The sequence below is a fragment of the Peromyscus maniculatus genome, chromosome 22 (genome assembly GCF_049852395.1).
Source record: "Peromyscus maniculatus bairdii isolate BWxNUB_F1_BW_parent chromosome 22, HU_Pman_BW_mat_3.1, whole genome shotgun sequence".
NCBI lineage: Eukaryota > Metazoa > Chordata > Mammalia > Rodentia > Cricetidae > Peromyscus > Peromyscus maniculatus.
In genome coordinates, this window is record NC_134873.1 from 41,534,923 (window position 1) to 41,555,491 (window position 20,569).

At 41.1% G+C, this 20,569-nt stretch overlaps 1 protein-coding gene across 5 annotated transcripts in view; it reads left to right on the forward strand.

The window, feature by feature from the left end:
* Lclat1 (lysocardiolipin acyltransferase 1) overlaps positions 1-20,314 on the forward strand; it is a 132,600-nt gene extending 112,286 nt beyond the window's left edge. For all 5 annotated transcript variants that reach the window (XM_042266774.2, XM_006990688.4, XM_006990689.3 and 2 more), the window contains exon 6: positions 16,856-20,314. In XM_042266774.2, coding sequence (XP_042122708.1) covers positions 16,856-17,358 — 503 coding nt within the window. In that variant the 3' untranslated portion in view covers positions 17,359-20,314. The remainder of the gene's footprint in view (positions 1-16,855) is intronic.
* Positions 20,315-20,569: the final 255 nt, after the last annotated feature.

The following is a 20,569-nucleotide window of genomic DNA, read 5'->3' on the forward strand; positions in this document are numbered from 1 at the left end:
AGATAATGAGAGAAGCTATAACAAGTTGGTAGGCAAGTTACAAGGATCAAAGTGTATTTAACTGTTGTGTTGCTATGGCAGAAAACCTAAGAAAGGAAGGGTTTATTTTGGCACCTGGTTCTAGGACGGTGGCAGTCCAGGACGGTGGAGAAGTCATGGCAACGGGAACTTGAGGTGGTTGGCCACATTGCATTGCCGTCACGAGACAAGAGACTTGAATGCTGCTGCAGAGCTCGCTTCTGTCTGAGGTCCCAACCCACGGGGTGTGCCACCCACATTTAGGGTGGGTTTCCCACCTCGGTTAATCTAGTCTAGAAAACCACAGCCGTGCCCAGTGGTTTGCTCCTGTGGTTATGATAAGATCCGTCAAGTTGACAGTCAAGGTTATCACAGGTCATAACAGGGAATTGTGCGGGGAGGGGCAGTATTACCAAGTTAACAAAAGAAATGAGATGGAACGTGTGAGTGGAGGGTTTGGTCCAACTATTAAACAGCTTTAAAACATTGTCATTTTAGTATGTGCTGAGTTTCATGGGAAGTTTTGCATGTGGATATGTATGTTTACCTTGTTGGCGAACAGGAAGCCCCATGTCCACTGTGATAACCTAATAAGTGAGAGCTGTTTGCCTCTAAAACATCTGTCCCCAGACACACTGGCCATTACTTTTCTCAATTTTATTCTTGAGGTTTTTTGTTTTTGTCACTTCTAACTGAATTATCTACAATTGCTTCAAAATTGTGTGATGGTATTCCTTCTAGATGGTATCAAGAAAACATATTTATGACCCTGAAAAATTTAGGGCAGTCAGTTTTTTGTTTTTTTTTTTTTTTTTTTTTTTTTGGTTTTTCGAGACAGGGTTTCTCTGTGTAGCTTTGTGCCTTTTCCTGGAACTCACTTGGTAGCCCAGGCTGGCCTCGAACTCACAGAGATCCGCCTGGCTCTGCCTCCCGAGTGCTGGGATTAAAGGCGTGCGCCACCACCGCCCGGCTCTAGGGCAGTCAGTTTTAAACTGTTCGATTACTTATAGTACAACTAGGGGATTGCGTTGTGCATTGGACAGGAAATGGAAATATGAGGCACGGCCTACGGGTATGCGAGTGTCTATTTTCATGAGTGGGCAAGTACTGTTTCCAGTATAATCCTAGCATCAAGAAACTCTTAAACATAGCACATGGGAATGAATTCTGGACTTGTTTCAAACTTTGTTTTCTAACAATTTGATTGGGTAAGTATCCAAATAGCTTTTTATAAAACTCCTTAGCTTATTGCACATATATCACATTTGTTAAATTACTTGAAATGTTTTCAGGGCAAATATTTGAGAAGCCACCCACTCCCCAGTTCACCCCCCAGCTTCATGTGTCTGCATGCACCCATGTCATGGTGCTGTCAGGGACAGTTCTTCAGTTGGCTTTCTTCTGCCACCTTGTGAGACTTGGGGGTGGAGCTCAGGTCATCAGGCCTGGGTGCAAATGCCTCTACCTGCTGAGCTATCTCGGTGGCCCACACTTTAAAACCTAACACTTTTAGAGTTAGAATTCAATGTTCTAAATTCTATTCATTTAAAGTATACAGTTGTATGTTTTGATAAATATGTAGCATCACATAACACCTTAGTCAAAATTCAGAACATTTCATCACTCCCAAAAGTTCTCTTCTGTGCCCCTCTACACAGCTCCTCCCCTGGACCCTGGTCATGACTGATCTGCTTTCTGTTACTGTCTTTACCTTGTCTAGAGTTTTGTGTAGACAGAATTATGTAATATATATAACCTTTTGCTTCTGGCTTCTACTTAGCAGAAGTACTTTTAACTTCCATCCATATTGCTGTATGTTTTCTTCCTTTTTATTACTGAATGACATTCCATTGTATGGAATATATCACATTTTGTTTACCTGTTTACAGACTGGTACACATATGGTTTGTGCATAATATATGAAATCACTAAGAATATTTTCATACAGGAATCTATGTGAGATTGAGTTTGTTGGTGGTGTTTGTTTGGTTAATTGGTTGGTTGTGGGGGCTAATGCCCAGGCAAGCCTTTGACTGCTGGGCCATTGCCAGACAGGTGTTTCAAGGTAGCTGAGTTCTCTGACACTGCCTTTAGTAGTGGTTTTTAACAGAGCCCAGCAGTGAAACAAGTAGCCTTTCTTTCTCTTCCTGTTCACATGAATTTTAACTGTCTTCTCTTACTATTTTAGGAAGAATGGTAACAAAAACAAAGACAGCACATAGACTTTTTTTAAAAAATAGACTAAAAGAGTCTATGCTGTCAGTGATACAATACAGATGTACAAGTTGTACCTGTTAGTCCTTCCTGGCATGAAAACAAGTCACTTGTCCCTTTCTTTTTTTTATTTAATGGAATTTCACATCATGAACCCAAATTCCACACCCCTCCCAGACCTCCCCATATCCTTCCCTCACCCCTGCAGTGCCCCCAGAAGAATTTTTTTTAAAAAAATGTCAAAATAAACAAGCAAACAAAAACTTCTTTGCTCCTCCATCTTTCCCACCTTACCAACACCTCCTCATTTGTCCTGGTGTCATTGGGAGCCAAGGTGTGTCACATAGTCTACCCTTTCGTCCAATCAGCTTGTCCCTTTCTTATCAAAGAACTTTATGTTGTTGTTTTACTGCTGCCCACTTTGGCTTTGCAATGTGTATGTGAAAATCCCAGGAGCCAGTCCAGCCACTGCACACTGGTACAGCTGCTAGGCCACACTGCCACGTAGTCAGCACCTGTGCACTATGCTAGTTTTGTCGTATGACATGACTTCCTAATGGAACACAAATGTTCATCAGTCAGATTTCTAGTGTCACATGCAGTATATTTACACGTCTTGATCAGCTGTGGTTTGTGTGTGTGAGGCTTGCAAATCCTCTGCAGTTCTGCCACGTTGGGTAGGGTTGGATTCTCATCAGCCCTTTCCTCCTCTTACGCTTGGCTTCCTTCACTGCCTTCATGTCACTCAGATTCTTCACTACTCAGACCCACGGGATGTATTGTCCTCATCTTATCATTTGTTTATTCTGTTATTTTTAGCTTTGCTAATTACAGCTCTTCACTTTTAATAATGTTCTTTGCATCTTTCCTTTTGTATTTTTCTTCTAGTTTCCAAGATAAGTATTTTCTTCTTTTTCCTTTCCACTGTTCAGAAATATAAAGTCATACAGTTTTCCTTTGAGTACAGCCTTCATAGTAGCTCTTAGTTTCTCCTTTTCATTCCATTTTCATTCCTAATTTTCCTTTCAATTTATTCCTTTACCCAAAGATTATAAAAAAGATTTCTAAAGAGGAATATATTATTATAATTGTTGCCTTTGTGGAATTTTGATATGAGGATGTTATATTATAAATTCTCAAAAGTATTGAAAGCTTCTTTCTACATGTAATTTTATATAAGCCACATACAGGAGAATATATGGGTCCATATAAGTATGTTAATTCAAATTTGTCAGTACTAAGTTCCTTCATTTAATTTCTACCTAGTGGGGTTCACTTAGGGAAGACATTTTGAAGCTTACAATTTAGTTTTCAATTTCTCTTTGCCTTTTTATTTTTTAAATATTTGACTAGTAAGACTTAATTCTATGGGCATTTGGTAATTTCCTTTGGGGAAACTTTTTGACCCTATTATGCATAAATTCTCAAGAGATCATTGGTTGATCTTTCCTTGCTGTTGTTAAGTCGGGACAGGAGAGAGTGCTTAGTGATTAAGAGCACATACTTGCAGAGGGCCCAAGTTCAGTTCCCAGCACCCACATCAGACCTATCACTCTAGCTCTAGGGGATCTGGCAAATCAAGCCTTTCATAATTAAACCTAAGAATAACAAAATAGAAATTAACTACTCAAATACAATCATATCTATATTATAGCTCTATAATAATAGGTTGAAATGAGTATTTAAAATGTTGAAGCACCAAACCCTACATTTTACTTAAACTCAACTATCCATTTTATTAAGTAAATGTTAATGAAAGCAATAAAAAAATCACCATAAAGCCTTGAAAACTAAACATAAGACAAGAAAGACATTATATACCCCTTTTCTTAAATAAATAGACTTAAATGGCAGTTATTCCAAAATTATAATGCAAATATAGAGTTTCCAGGTAGATTTTCTTTTTGGAGCTATGTCTTGTTGTGTGATAATTTGTTTGTATTCTGACAAATAAAGCTTGCTTGGAGTCAGAGGGCAGAGCTAACCATAGAGGTTTGGGGGATTGTAGAGAGAGGGACAGAAGTGGTAAGGCAGGGCTAGGCAGGATCTCAACCCTTTTGGTCAGAGGAACAGAAAAGGTAGGAAGTCACTGGTAGCTGCTCCCCAGTTTCTCTGATCTTTCAGGTTTTACCCTGATACCTGACTCCTGGTTTTTATTGACAAGATTAATTAGATTTATGCATCATCTGGTGTCCAACTTTTGGGGCACGAATTCACGAAACAGCTCTTGCCTGTGGTGTTGCAGCCACCAGCACCCACTAGAGCTGCATGCAGAAACTGCATCCAGTGGAGTCACTATACTCTTGGCTGGCTTGCCCTTTTCTTCCCCAAGCCCTATGAGCAAGTCTGGAGTTTTCCTGTTGCAGCCTCTCTACAGCAATCTCCACCACCAGCGGGCTCTGCCTTCAGGCAGCTCTGTGCGTTCACTTTCCATGGGCCACACGTGCTGCTTTTGCACATTCTCCCATGCAGACAGCTGGCTCCTTTCCCCCGTGGGTTATGGACTTTCCCTGGACCCCCTCCTCAGGCTGCTGACACCCAATCATTGGCAGTGGTCCTCAGCCAGGCTGTGCACCACCTGTGTTCTCAGCTCTGCTGTGCTGTGCTGTGCAGCGGCAGCCAGCTTTACACTTCACTGTCATCATTAGCAGATCTAGTGAGACAATTATGAATTTTTTCGAAACAGGGTTTCTCTGTGTAGCTTTGCACCTTTTCTGGAACTCATTTGGTAGCCCAGGCTGGCCTCGAACCCACAGAGATCCACCTGCCTCTGCCTCCTGAGTGCTGGGATTAAAGGCATGCGCCACCACCACCTGGCCAATTGTGAATTCTTAAAGGGAGGAAATTAATTAAAAAAAAATTTCTTTTTCTCACATTAAAAAAAATGGGAAACACTATTACAATGGAGGGAGTTAGGTCTCTGTATGATTCCACAATTGATAGTTTAAAAATGGAATAATTAAATGAGGGAATAATAACTTATCTGTGATTTACATAATGTTAATTATAATCATTACTGGTTTGATAATTCTTGTTTTATCCCTAAAACAGTTGGTTGATATGAGTGCCAAGAGACAGGTCTTCGAAAAAGTTACTAGAGAAAATATTGCCATTTTGACTGTAAGTTACAAGCCTTAGAAAAACATACTAAAACAGATATTAGAAATATTCAGACAAAGATAGAGGAGTTTAAAGGAGAACCAACCTCACCATTACATTATAAAATTAGAGAGGAATAGCCCAAGGTTATAAAACAACCAACCTTAATTTATCCAGTTGCCTTACAGGAACAACTTCCAAATGACAGGCATCCCCAAGGTTATATAAGAGCTAGATTTGAGGAGATTTAAGGAAGTGATAGTCTCATGATATGCATTCACCTTTTGTGATGTAGATGTTAAACTCATATTAAACTAGTAACAGAATTTTCCCACAAGACTGGAAAGACTTGGTTACAGCAGTATTGGAACCTGATCTTCAATTACAGTGAAAGACCTGGTGGAAAGATGAGGCTAGGACCATTGAACAACGAAGTAGGGATAGAAGTATTGAAATTTCCTAAGATGAACTTCTTGGAGAGGGTGATTATGCTGATGTACAAAGAAAGTCTCTATATGATGACCACACGCTGGCACTATGCCATGCAGCCACAGAAATGCTTGGGACAGAATTGAAGTCAGAAAGAGAACTGAGTCATTTACTAAAGTTATACAGGGCCTAAAAGAAACCTTCACTGATTTTTTTCCCCCACAAAAATTGACTTCAGCTTTAAATAGAATGATACCAAATTCAGAAGCTACACAAATAATAATTGAATCTTTGGTTTTTGAAAATGCTACTTCACAATACAAACGGATAATTATAATTAGGCCTTTAAAGGCAAAATTAGCACCCATAGAGGAATGGATCCAAGATACCGTCAATATTGAATCTCATAACCATGATGATGCTTGGATAGGAGAGGTGATTTCCAGAAGCTTGAAGAAAAATCAAAATGTCAGATGTTTTAATTGTAGCAAACAAGGTTACCTAAAAAAGGATAGTAGACAAGGCCTTCCTAGAAACAATGTTTTTTTCTAGGAATAATCCAAGCAGAAGGTCCCCGCTTTCTGGAGTATGCAGAAGGTGTGGCAAAGGCCGACATTGGACCAATGAGTGCAGATCAACCCTTTGCCACTGGGAAACACCCGGGGGGGGGGGGGTCTGGCAGACCATGTCAAATTTGGTTCAGTCATTCTCTGTCACAACGGGGGAGGGAAACTCCTTCCCAGAGCAATTAAAGGACTTAATGCCGGGGGGGGGGGGGACACTTTTCTGGAGGATATGAAAGCTTTAGAAGATAAAACAAAAATTTCAGGAGAAACCATAAAGCAAGTATTTTCACAAACTTCTATAAATAATCAAAGACCAAAGCTAAAAATACAAATAAATGACAATTGCACCAGAATCTTGGCATCCAAACTGGCCTCTTCAGGACTTAAATGTTCAGCTTTTAGGGACTGGAACTTTATCTCAGGTAAAACAAAGAGTGAGAAATGTCAAATGTATAGGGCCAGAAGGACAGAGAGGAAAAACCAATGCCATATGTGGCTAATACAGCAATGAATTTACGGAACATGATTTGTTACAGCAATGGAATATCTAGATTAACATTCCTCTGGTCTCAGAAACAAACCATTAACTAACATATATTTCTGGGAAACACATTAAAAGATACTATAAACAACAGTTCCTGACCATCCAGGTTGTACAAAAACAGTGCACAACAGCTGCTGATCTGTCAAAGGTACCAACAGCCCTACCTTTAAAATAGTCAACTGACAAACCTGTCTGGGTAGAGCAATGGCCTTTGACATCAGGAAAATTACAGGCCTTAGAACAGCTGGCACAGGAGCGGCTAAATGTTCAACATATTGAAGAATTGACTAGTCCTTGGAATTCTCCTGTGTTTGTTATTAAAAAGAAATCTGGAAAATGGAGAATGGTAACAGATCTAAGAGCTGTTGATAAGGTGATTCAGCCAATGGCTCTTGAGAGCCAAGAATTCCCCTGCCTTCTCTATTATCTAAAGGATGGTGTATTATACTTATTGATTTAAAAGACTGTTTTTTCACCTTTTCAAGAAAAGGATAGAGAAAATTATGCTTTCATAGTGCCTACATATAATAAATCTAAGCCTGTTAAGAGATATCAATGGAAGGTTCTCCCACAAGGGATGTTAAACAGCGCCACCCTGTGCTAGTATTTTGTACAACAGCCATTGGAAATGATTTGTGTACAGTTTCCTCAGTCTATAATTTACCAATATATGGATGATATCTTACTAGCTGATTCAAATATAGATACTTTAGAGAAAATTTTTGAATAAGTAAAGAAAATTTTGCCTTGTTGAGGATTACAAATTGCTCCGGGGCGGGGCACAAAGAGGAGATTCTATTAATTACTTAGGATATAAAATAGGTTTACAAAGAATTCAACCCCAAAAGATACAAATCAGGAGAGATCAATTGCAGACTCTTAATGACTTTCAAAAGTTGCTGGGAGACATTAACTGACTATGACCCACATTGGATTAACCACTCAAGAACTGAGTAATTTGTTTCAAACCTTACAAGGTAACAAGAACTTAAATTGTCCAAGAAAATAATCAGCTGGGCTTTTTGAAGCACATTACCTATGGTGGGATGCCTTGCTCAGCTTTGATACAGGGGTGAGGAGCTTGGTCCTGCCTCAACTGAATGTACCAGGCTTTGTGGACTCCCCATGGGAGGCCTTACCTTTTCAGAAGAAGTGATGGGGGTGGGTGGGTCAAAGAGGGAAGGCTAGGGGGAGCAGGAGGCGGGATGAGAGGGTGGCCTGTGGTTGGTATATAAAATAAATTTCTTTAATTTCTGAGTCATCTGAGACTAAGAAAGGCATCAGTGGGAGTGTAAGAACAAGATAGTCTAATCCATGGTAAATAAAATTTAAAACATAATAAATCCATTATGTATGCATATAAAAAATTATCAGCTGAAGCTGAGAAAGAATTGGCTTTGGTAGGAAAGAAATTAGGGGATGCACATGTGGATCATTTGGATCCAGAGCTTTGATTGCATTCTGGTTATTTTACTTTCTGTGCATTCCCTTGCAGGAATCTTAATGCAGAGAGAAGATAATATCTTAGAATGGATATTTTTAACCACACAAACAGAGTGAAAACTTAAAAACCTATATAGAAAAGATATTCTGAGTTGATTCTAAAAGAAAAATTGAGACTTCATCAATTATCAGGGATAGACCCAGCAGAAATTGTAATATCTCTTATTAATGCCAAAATTTCCTATTTATGCACAGAAAATGAACATTGGCAAAGAGCTTGCAGTAACTTTTTGGGAAAGATTGGCAAATATCCCCAAAGCAAGAGATTTCAGTTTATAAAGAGAACTAACTGGCTCCTTCCTCACATTGTACGGGGAACACCAATTTCTGGAGTCCCTACATTCTGTACTGATGCAAACATATCAGGAAAGGCAGGTTATAAATCATGAAATTTGAACAAAGTTGCTCAAAGCCCTTATAATTCTGTTCAAAAGTCAGAATTCTGTGCCATTCTCCTGGTATTATTAGATTTTCCAGAACCTCTTAATACAGTTACTGACCTTTAATATGCAGAAAGTATTGAGGGCAAAGGCCTGAGATCCCAAGTGCTGGGATTAAAGGTGTGTGACACCACTGCCTGGCCTGTATGGCTAACTAGTGGCTTAGCTCTACACTCTGATCTTCAGGCAAAGTTTGTTAGATCACAAACAAAATGGCCATCATGGGGATACCTATATAAATTAAAACTAACAATGCTCCAATATATATCTCTAGTAAAATGAAACATTTTTTTGTACCTTACAGCATAGAGCATATTACAGGTATACCACACAATCCTACAGGGCAAGTAGTTATAGAAAGATCTAATTGAACTCTGAAAGATATACTTAGTAAACAGAAAGGGTTAATAAAGACCCCCAGAGATAGGTTACATAATGCTTTATTAACTTTAAATTTTCCAAATGCTAATGAAAAGAAATGACAGCTGTGGAGAGACATTGGATAATAGATCACCCTGTGTACTTTCAAGATGCATTGACCTCAGAATGGAAACCAGGATATGTGTTATATTGGGGAAGAGAAGAAAAGCTATGGATACCATCAAAATTAATAAAGATTAGATTTGAACAATAGAGACTTTTTTATTAGAAGCCAGCCTGACCATTGAATCTAAACCAATTTATAAAACTAACAAATACTTTTCAGATACTTGATCAGATATAACTTGCCAGAAGGAAAACTCCCTAAAGTTAGGGTTGAGGCAGGGTTTTGTTTTTGTCTTTCCAGGAGAATGAAAGCTAAGGAATCTAAAGACCACTGGACAAATGAGGCATCCAAAGAAAAAGGACAAATCAACCAAAGAAAATGTCCCAAGAAAAAGAGTAAATTGGCCTGTTGGGATATCACATTTCCAACAGGATAAAATTTTATAAATCTTCCCAAATGTTTGTTTCTGCTCTTCTCTACAGACACATAATGCAAATGTTCTTTTTGTAGTCCCAGGTCAATTAAAAATTAAAGCTGGCTTTGGAGTTGAGCATGGCTCTCTCCTCTAAACCCAAGCATGCTTGTTAAAAGAAAAACCCAAAATCTCTGTCTCATGTCAGAAGAGACACCTGATATGGGAAAGAAGAAAAACGAAAAGTAAGGGACTATTCTATTGCTACTAATCTCATAACATAATCTTTTGGTTTTATTTTGATTCTTCAAAACTCTTCTAAAGGTATAAATATCTCAAAACTTATAAGAGTAATATATTTAAACTTTTTGTCATGATTTTATGGGTCATATAGAGTACTTAGGCTTCATCTAGCATTCTGTACATGATTTCAGGCTTGAGTCTCTATCAGGTAACTAGGAATTAACATTTTGTACTCAGGTTGTAAATAACAAATTATGGTCCTTTAACATCTTTGAGATCTGCTGCATATGACATTTAAAATGTTTAAGATGCATAACAGTGACTTTTGAAGTCTCCAAAAGGAGACACAAAAGCACTCCTACTTTGCCAGCCGTGCGTCAGTAGAAGAAAGTGGCATGGTCTTGTAGCAGGAATAGGCATGGGGCTTGTGGAGCAGTGGAGAAAAAGGACACTAGCTAGCAAGGGGTTTGAGCCGTGGCCAAGTTAATGTCGCAATGTAATAGAGGAGGGAAGCTGTTTAATACAAGAAGTGAAAAAACTTGTTTTCATCTTGCAAAGAAATGTAAAGGTCCATATATTGTAGACACAAGAGAGACAAAAGTATTGAAAACCTCTAACATGAGAAAATTTGATAAAATACAGTTACATTGGAGAAGATGCTGTCAATAAAGATAATATTTGTAAAAATGTTTGCAACACAGTCAGTGTTCAGAGAAATACTGATTTATGATAAGGAGCTTTGCAAATGGAATAAAAGGAGTAAATAAAGGACCTGCAGGAAATGAACTTGGAAATGAAGCTGCATTCACAGAGGAATAAACCCCACAGTTCCTCTCCCTAAATCATGAACTCCATAGTTTAGATCTCAGCACCTGCCAACAAGTCACAAGTTCCCTGCAAATGCCTGTTTGTAGCCTCTGCTCTGAAGGGAGATTTCTGGAGTCTGCCAGCTTCTAGCGGAGACCTGAGCCCCAGGTTCAGAGAGATACCCCGCCTTAGAGGAGCAGGTAGAGAGTAATTCAAGAGGACAGCTGGCACCCTCTCCTGGTCTCCATTCATAGCCACCCCACCTTCCCACACACAAAAAGTTAACTAATTAGAAAGAAAAAACTCTTTGGTGGTCAGGTGTCAAAATAATAACAGGTATCATAAAATGTAATGTCTTTGCTTCAAAAAGCTTGTACACGCTTAAGAAATGATACATAACCGAATTTTTGAAAACATGCAGAAGTATTAGAAGTGCATAAATCCCATAAATGTATAATGTATAATCAAAGACGTAATAATGAAATCTAAATTGTGTTTCAGAAACTTTCTAAAAATACAGTATAAGCATTAGTGAAATCTCACAAAAAAGTAAGTTTCTTGTGTGTATTCAAACATTTTGGGGAGTCAGTTGCTCGTGTGTGCATAGCAAAAATCTCTTAACGTATTCATTTACATTCTTTGATCTAACATCTCAACATTCTCTAGAAAATCATTATCATTGATTACAAAAACATCTACTTAATGCCATGTGAATGGGAATAATATATCCGGAAACAAGGGACTTTTGTTCTCCCAAACATTCATTCATAAAATATTTTAGGAAATCTGAAATGACATGGATGGGCAGTATAAAATAGTGCTTCAGTATGGTATAGGGTTGGTTGCTGTATGTCTCTGTCTTTTGTCCCATACATTTTCAACTTGGGCTGACAAAAACAGTAAATAATGTCCAAGTAGGACACTATAGAATTTTCTCTAGTTATGAACATGGTCCTGTTGGAGTCTTCATGCCAGTTAGTTTTAAGTGGCTCATGCATGCTCTTATATATTGCTATTTTTAGTCTGTATACTCTATGTCCATTCAAGACGCTCTTCCATGTGGGTTGACTAGTGCCAGCGTGTCATGGTTTATTAGTATAGTTATGTGTCAGTGCTAGTTCAAAGCAATGGTTGCTTAGTTATGAAACCCAACTTCTGTCCCTGGGGGATGATGATTTTTCTGTTTGTTTTTTTTTTTAAATATGAAAACAAAAAAAAAATCAGTGGCCTTCGGCTTTTTATTTTAACATAAAACACATCATGGGTGAAAAGTTCCTTTAATAGTTGCTGTTATTTGTAGTTAAATTTATGGATTCAGATCTGGCTAGATTTTATTTAATCAAGATATCAAAATGAAATGGAAAGTTAATCAAAATGAAATGGAAAGTTATATTTTGTGTATTTTATACATACTTAGTTATGAAATGGGTAAAGAAAGGGAAATTTGCAGTCTTTGCTAGTTCTCTTTAAGATCCCTGTTGGGAATGTATATTATTCTGTCATCAAGCTGTACAAGTGGATTGTGTGCTTTGGGAGGCATGAGCACAGCAGCATCCCTTCCCTTTGATACGACTTTAGAGTTCATGAAAGCTTCTTGCAGGTCTTCAAACATACAAATATATAAAGATTTGCCAATCTCCTGTTCCTGGTGAGCATCTGACACTAGATAGAACTCTTTTAAAGATTATGACTTCAACTTGAGATGATTGGAGACATCCCCTTATGGATATTACATTTGGAAAAATCAATCCTAGTTTTCAACTTCTGTTGGTTATTTAAACATGACTAGAGTATTCAGAATCCCCTAGTGTCTGTCAGAGTCTTGGAAGGAAGATTTGGAAGAGTAAGTGACTGCTTTGTTCCTCCCACTAAAACAGTTGAGGTCCCCGTGAGCATGACTGTTCTAACAGAGTGCTAGCTTTATACAGTAATTCCATTAGGTACAGTATCCAAAGCAGAACAGATCTACATTCTGAGCCCAGTGCAGGCAGAAGATAAGTAGATGACATCCATGTCTGTAATTTAACTCATCTGAAAAGCAATGAGATCTTTTAAAAATGCTTTCTGTTGATGGCAGCTGGGTGTGAGAATGACATAAAACCTTGGTGATAGCAGAAATATCTTGCCAATCTCTTCATTGGTGAGTGGAAGCACGTCTCGACTTTTGACTCTCCCTTTCTTTCTTGTCTTGTATGTGAGCCCAGCCCCTACAGCCATTCTGCCCCTTTCCCTGTTCCTTATCTCATGGCACTGGCTCCCTTGGTGGCACTGGCTCCCTTGGGCTCAAGGGCACAGACCAAGGGGTCTAAATGAAACGTGATGCAAAAGTAAGCTCTTCTGCCTGCCGGGAATTGGGCTCTCCCACTCTGCAAAACAGTGACTTGTGGCTTTTGTGTTGTCTGGAGACCTTTACTTAATGTAAAGGTTAAAACGTATCAGGACTGTTGACTCTCCTTCCAAGGGCCTTTCTCTTGCCAATGTGTTTACCCATGTCCGAGTCTGGGCTTAAGGGGGCCCTTAAGCTACCTGTGAAGCTCGGGATGTGAATGTCAAGAAGTGTCTTCTTGCCAGCTCCCCTTCCCTTCAATTTATCTTTTTATTCTAAACACTATAATGCTGTTCTGCACTTGCTTGCATGTAAATGGGTAGTACTTTAATGATGCTGAATTATAATAATAGCCTTCCAAAGTGCTAAATCTCACACAAGTTTAGACTATTGCCCTTTCAGGACCAACAATTGGTAGAATTCAAGTTAGAAAAAAACAAAATATCGAGAGGCCAACTCAGTCTTAGTAAAGGAAATAGAAGTGTTGTAGTAGATCCTAACATTTATGAACTTCCTGGGTCCAAGAACTCACTCTGCAGTCACCCACTGAATTATTATAACTTTCCAACAAAGAAAGCATAATTAGCTCCCATACTATCACATGAGAAGATAAATCACACACATACTGATCACATGTAAATTTCTAGACCCTCTTGAAAACTAGGTTCTAAAGAGGCAAACGTGTGTGGCTCTTGTTTGAGCATACAGTGGCAGCTGGGTCTCACAGCAGGCAGGGCCACCTGGGCCTTGGCGTTTAATAAAGGCTCTTCATTAGAGATGGACATTGAAGGAGATTGAGATCAGGTATTTCATTAAGAGAAATTACATATTTGAAACAGAAGGAATTCAGGAGAAAGCCTTGTAAAACAGCACTTGGAACATTTGTCTTGAGTATGGAAGGCCCTGATTGGCATCCTCAGGGTCTAGGCAAACAGTATTATGGATAGTGGCAGAAAGGTGATGTGAATGCAGTTCTGACAGACACCATGATGGTGGGATCTGTTCTAAGAGAGAGGCTGTGGCTTTACCTGGTGGCCTGTGATAGTGATAGCTGGTATTCACTAACATGTAATGAGCCATGATCGTGAGTATTTTCCTGCATGTCTTATGTAACTCTCAGAACCGTTCAGTGATGTACTTTGTAGGCACAAGACCAAGTAAGCCTCAGAGAGACTTTGTAACTTGCTCAGGAGGCTTAGCCAGAATTTTGACCCAAGCTGTCACTTCTATAGACCCCCACCTCACCCCATGCTCTGCATGGCAGTGAGGCTAGGAGGTCTCTGTCTGAGTACTGTCACTGTGTCAAAACATACAGCTTGTCTGTGATTACTTCATATTAATATTAAGAACCAGTTATTAGAGCTCAGGAGCTAGCTTGATGAGTAAAGAGCCCTTCCTATGGAAGTATGAGGGCCTTAGTTCAGATCCCTGGCACCTACATAAAGGCTGGGCATGCTCCTGGGTGCCTATAACCCCACGGCTGGGAATCAGGGACATACTGATCCCGGGAACTCAGTGGCCAGCCAGTCTAGCCAGTATGGCAAGCTTCAGGTTCATTACGCATCCATGTCAAGAGACAAACAGAGAGATAGGGAGATACCCAGCATCCGACTCTGGCCTCCATGTGTATCCACATCCTTACTTGTATACATCAGGCACATAGATGAACACTTACAGGAGAAAGGCTAGGACATTAAGAATAGGTAGATCCAAAGGTTAAATGTGAAACCAGTGCAGAATGAGTAGATGCCAGGGAGCTACAGAGAGCTGCAGTCTGGTCAGGATCGGAGCAGTACTGTGGAGATGCCAGTAGCTCCGAGAAGGCTTGGCTGGAAGGAGGGAGCCAGAGGAGTTTTGAAGAGAAATGAAATGTCCACATAACTTTGACTCGGGCTAACTGACATGGTGACATCTTTTCCTCACTGTGAGAGAAAGTGGGGAGTTGAGGGCAGAGTTTTGGTCCAGCAGCCAGCAAGCACAAGGGCTGTGGCGGGCGGCAGGAGCGAACAGAGCCCGGTGTGTGTGGAGAGAGCGCTAGTACATTGACTTTCTAGTCAAGGAGAAGGGTCCTGTAAAGACAGCAAAGGAACCAAGTTGAAACCTGGGTGTTACCCTAAGGCAAACCAGAGTGTAGCCGAGACTGACAGGTATAGAAGACTTGAAGGACCATTGTTAGGAGTGCCGGGTTCAGTTGAAGGGGGGTGATAGCAAATGGCTTCACTTCTTTGCCATTGCTGCTATCGAGGCAAAACTTCAACAGAGTAAAACATTCTCAGTTAGATGCTGTTTGATTCTGATACAGGCAAATGCTGTGCTGTCACACCTCAGTCTAGAATATTCTTGATGTTCCCCAGATTTCCTCAGGTGCCTTCTCGGTACTTCCTACCTGTGTAGGAACCACTGTTCTGACTGCTGTCGCCACACGTGAGTCCTGCCCGCGTCATCTGTTTCTATAAGAAACTCAGGTCCTCCTCCAGTCTGTTCACTGGAAGGGGAGAGGAGACTAGAGGATGGTCCTGTCACAGCACATTATGTACCGGTGTGAAACTGTCTAACAAAACCCATTATCTTATACAACTAACAAAAAACACTTAAGTTTGTTCACTGAAAATAACGACAACATCCAGAGATGGTCACCAACGGTGCTGTGCCCCTGGGTCCGTGTGTACTGGGTTCAGCTGAGCGGTATCTGTTGTCTTCTGCAGATCTTACAATGCACCAGCTCTCTAACCTCAAAGGCCCCACCATTAGTTCAGTGCTGAGACAAAAAATAATCCCGACTCCCTCCTGTGTATTCCCCCTCCTCCAGTGGAGCACATACCACGCCAGTTCTTAGGATTGTAGAGGAGTCCCTTCCTTTGGCCCCGCCTCCCCTTCCTTTGGCCCCGCCTCTGGCCTATGTAACAGCCACATTGTTTTGCCCTTGGTCTCCACACTGCTGGTGCTCCAATGCCCCCAAGATGCTCCTCTGCCATGTACAGTGTACAGGAGGGCCTATACCATTCCCATGGTGTTCAGTCCTCTCCCTCTGCAGAACCTGCTCCTCCCCCACCTCATCTGCCATGGCCGCATGGGCCTGTTTGATCTTGTGCATACTTACTTGTTCCCCTGATGCTGTTGGGAACATTTTGAAGGACGCCAGGGACCATGTTTACCGTGTCTTCATTGCCAGCATCTGGTGTGTGACTTCGAAAACAACCCCATTGAATGAATACCTATGCACATTGGTGTTTCAGGTCAGGATCAAAGTTGTTATGCTTGTTGTTGTTTCTTTTTTTTCAGTTGTTTAGAAATGTTCATGTGACTGACAATTTCTTCAAGTTTGTTTCTGAGGTTTCTTTGCAGTAATTATCATGGTCATTTTAAGGTAAAGGCCAACATATTTCTATTGTCTTTAATGAGATGAGTGTGTTAATAGTTACAGTGTAACAAATCTTGTGGCTGAAGGGCTAGCCTGTACCCTTTAATCCTGTCTCAGCTCCAACTCACTGTGTATCCATGTAGTTCTAGAATGCAGATTACCATTTCTGGGAATGAAGATAATTTCTTTCTAAAGGTCTTTGTGGTAATTAGTAGACAGGAAAAAAGGCTAAAAATGGCTGGTAAATATTGACCTAAGTACCCAGAAACCCTGGTATTTTTAGCTCTTGTTTGTTCACTCTGTCCTGACTCTTCGTGCTCAGGCCTCTGCCTGGCAGAGGGAATCAGCATTACCACCGCACTGCCTGTTGCTAAAGCAAAGATGTTTTCATCTCTCCAAATCCTAGGTAAGAACCTCGATGCTGTCCATGACATCACTGTGGCATACCCTTACAACATTCCTCAGACCGAGAAACACCTCCTGCTTGGAGACTTCCCCAAGGAGATCCACTTCCACGTCCAGAGGTATCCGGTCGACACCCTTCCCACATCCAAGGAGGACCTTCAGCTCTGGTGTCACAAGAGGTGGGAAGAGAAGGAAGAGAGGCTGCGGTCCTTCTACCAAGGAGAAAAAAACTTCCACTTTACCGGGCAGAGCACAGTGCCACCTTGCAAGTCTGAGCTCCGAGTCCTGGTGGTCAAGCTGCTCTCCATCCTGTACTGGACCGCGTTCTGCTCTGCAGCGTGCCTGCTCGTGTATTTGTACAGTCTTGTTTGGTGGTATTTCATAACCAGCATCGTGTTTTTCGTGCTGCAGGAGAGAATATTTGGTGGACTGGAAATCATTGAACTTGCATGTTACCGCTTTTTCCACAAGCGCACACATTTAAATTCAAAGAGAAACAAGTAAGCCGGTCACATCCGCCATATAAAACCCTAGGGGCGTTATGGAAATGCCACAGCCTTTGTAAACGGAGATGAGTTCTGCATGACTATGTCAAATGTTCTTACTATCATCATTCTTTGTTAAGGATATTTTGCACTTAATTTTGTGGGGGAAATATTGCTACAGTTTCTTTAAAACCTCTGAATGTAATTCCAATGCTGCATCTGTAGCAGGGTCAATCGCTGTGAATAACTTGGGCCAGAATATTAGCAACAATCAGCAAGCTGTTGAGACAAGATGGCAAGCTTTTCTGAAAGGGTCAACCCGCTTCTGACAGGCTGCCAGCCCAGAGACAGGCCTGGCACCGTGAACACAGGCTCCTGCACATGGAGGCAGGTGGTAGCCTGGCTTCCCCATAGGGCACGGTCTTTATCCTTTTCCAGCAGTCAAACCCCAAACTGAAATTGTCTTGTCCTAAACTGATCACCATTTCGTAGGGAGCCCTCCATCGCTCATGCTCTTCATCTTTAGTGTGATCGATACATGTCAAGATGTGGTAGAAGAACATTCTGGTATTTCAGACACAAACTGTCTTATGAAATACTTTTTTAGAACCTACACACAATGGAAGGCAGGTATGTCCTGTGCATGGAGGGTGTCCACCTTCCATTTTTGGACACCCTCCATGCACAGGACATAAATGCCCGCAGACAGGATGGCATAGCCAAAGCCCCCAAACTTTGATCAACTTTACTCTTAAAACCAAAAATGCCAACCCAGAATGAGCCCTTTCAATGACAGCAAGGACTTCCTCTCTAATTCTCAACAGTAACATTTAAAGCCACACTGACCGACTTTGTCACATCGTCCTGTCATCTGGAAGCAGAGAAGACCCAGCAGACCCGTAGCACCAGTGCCCTGGGTGAGAGAAGCATGTGGCCATTGTTTCCACCGAGCTGCATGGTCCTGGCTTTTGTGGTGGGGGGGCACAGAGGCACATAAAATTGTTCAGCTGTTAGCAAACCTGTCACCCCAGCCCCGGGCAGTCCGAACAGCTGTCACTGCCCTGTGTCCTCAGACAGGAATTCGCCTTCCTGCTCAGTTTACCAAGCACGTTCTCGAGGAAGCCCCGGTGGGGACAGAACACCGTTAGCACATCATGTTTGTTGGGTTCTTTTGGAGCTTGTGTGTGTGTGTCTGTGGGAGTGTTGAGTGGCGCCTCTCCTGAAACACACCAACCCGTGGTTAACCGCTCCCCCGGAGCTCATTTGAATCCTGCCCGGGGCTCACTAATTAGTTCCTGGACACATCTGCGCTCAGCACAGCTGTTCGACTTTATAGTTTCTAAGGGTAAAAACGCACAAAAAAGAACTTTTTTTTTCCCTTTCTCTTAATGAGAAAGACTTCTACTTTTAAGTTTTTATGCGACTTCCACGGATCACATGTAAACATGTTAATTTAATTGTCAGCTAACAATTAAAATTACATTTGTTCCCCCAGATAAAAGAGCAAAGCTGTTCTCTATGCCCACAGTACCTGGGGTCAGGCAGCCGTGATGTCCATCTCATCGTGTGCCCCCAAACTCTTTACCTCTGTTCTCCCTTAAATGGGAAGATCTTCCTCCTCGTTTGATCATAGAAAACATGCTTAAGGTAGAAAATACCATAACTTTATCATCTACCCCAAATTCATAATTCTGAGTATGACATTAAAACTAAAGAGATTGCTTTAAGAGATTTTTCTCCAACAAGAAAATACCCTTTTAAATAAAAGTTTTTAAATTATAATTATTTGTTCTTACCTATTTAGCTATGTTAAAACCTTTTATTTAACTTAAAAATATATATACATATCTGTGTATATATACATATATATAATGATTTTGAGCCTAGAACTGCTTTAAATCAATCCTTGATGGTTGTCAGTCAGAGCTTCTAGCAGCTGGAAGCCCTGCTATGGCAGAACCCGCCCCCTGCTCCCTGTGATGGTGAGCCTAAGGGACCGAAATGCTCACAGCACTAGTTGACCCCATTCTGAGAGATTTTTAAGTACAGTTGCTGTGGGTTATTTATGATGTAAACCATTTCACTTTAAAATATGAACCAATAAAAAAACGGGAGCTGGCTAGGTGATGAGTTCCCACACTAGGTCTCTTTGAAATAAGTCCAAGGAATCCTGACCCTTAATCAGGCAACATGAGAGAAGGTTGAAAATGAAATGAGTAAACACCCGAAAGAACTCATCACTTAAGACTCACTAACATCCTGCCTCTGTGTGCTCTCAGAACATACACAAGGAAGAATCAGCATCTCCCACTCATGTGCTCTGATGGTGGTCACTCCACATGTAGACCAGATATTGGTAGCCACGCCTGAGTTCTGCAGACAGACAGATTCCCATTTCACCGGCTCTCAAGCTCTGGCCCAACAGAGATGCTCCAGTCCAGTCACCATAAAGACTAGTGGCGGGGGAGCCTGTTGGCGTTAAATTGTTTACATTTCTTTATATAAAATAATGTGCTTTCGGTGCCTTAGTTACAGGTCCCTTTCTTTTCCTGTTCCAAGAATTCTATAACGTGTTATTAGATAAAGTCTCTCCTTGTTCCTCACTAGGAGGAAACATGGATTCTCCATCCTGGTCCCCGGCTGCCAGAAACAAAACACTACATTGTATCTTGGAGAAGAGCACTGGGTGCTGAGCTAGCGGCTGCCTTGGAGTTCTTAACCATAGAAGATGAAAAAGGCTTGGCCGAGCAGTGAACTTCAGACCAGATAAGGCTCTAAAGGTGTCTCGTACCTACCTTAAATTTTCGTTTCAGAGTCTTGGTTTTGGTACCTAGTTTTTTTAAAAAGATGATTATATGGAGAATACCAGGTTTGCAAACACAACTCACAGAATGGCCTTAGTGTTCAGTGTCCACTGGAATGCTTGTGAGGTGTTGTCTGTAAACTGCATCCAGAATAAAGTGGGGTGAACGACACTGTTCAGAGCTGTTGTGATTCTGTTTTGACAGGAATGACGGACGTGAAAGGTCCTGGTGGTGTTGTTTCCCAGATTGTCCTGGGCTTAAGGAGGAACTGAGGATTAGGACTCCCATGGGTGTTAACGAGTGGTCTACAACAGAATGCATTGTTCCCCGACTGAGAGAGCTGGGGGTGGGATTCACTGGAAGTCCTGCCCCAGTGTCAACAGAACCTGTTTTCCTCAGGACAGCTATTCATCCCACAAGGGTGGG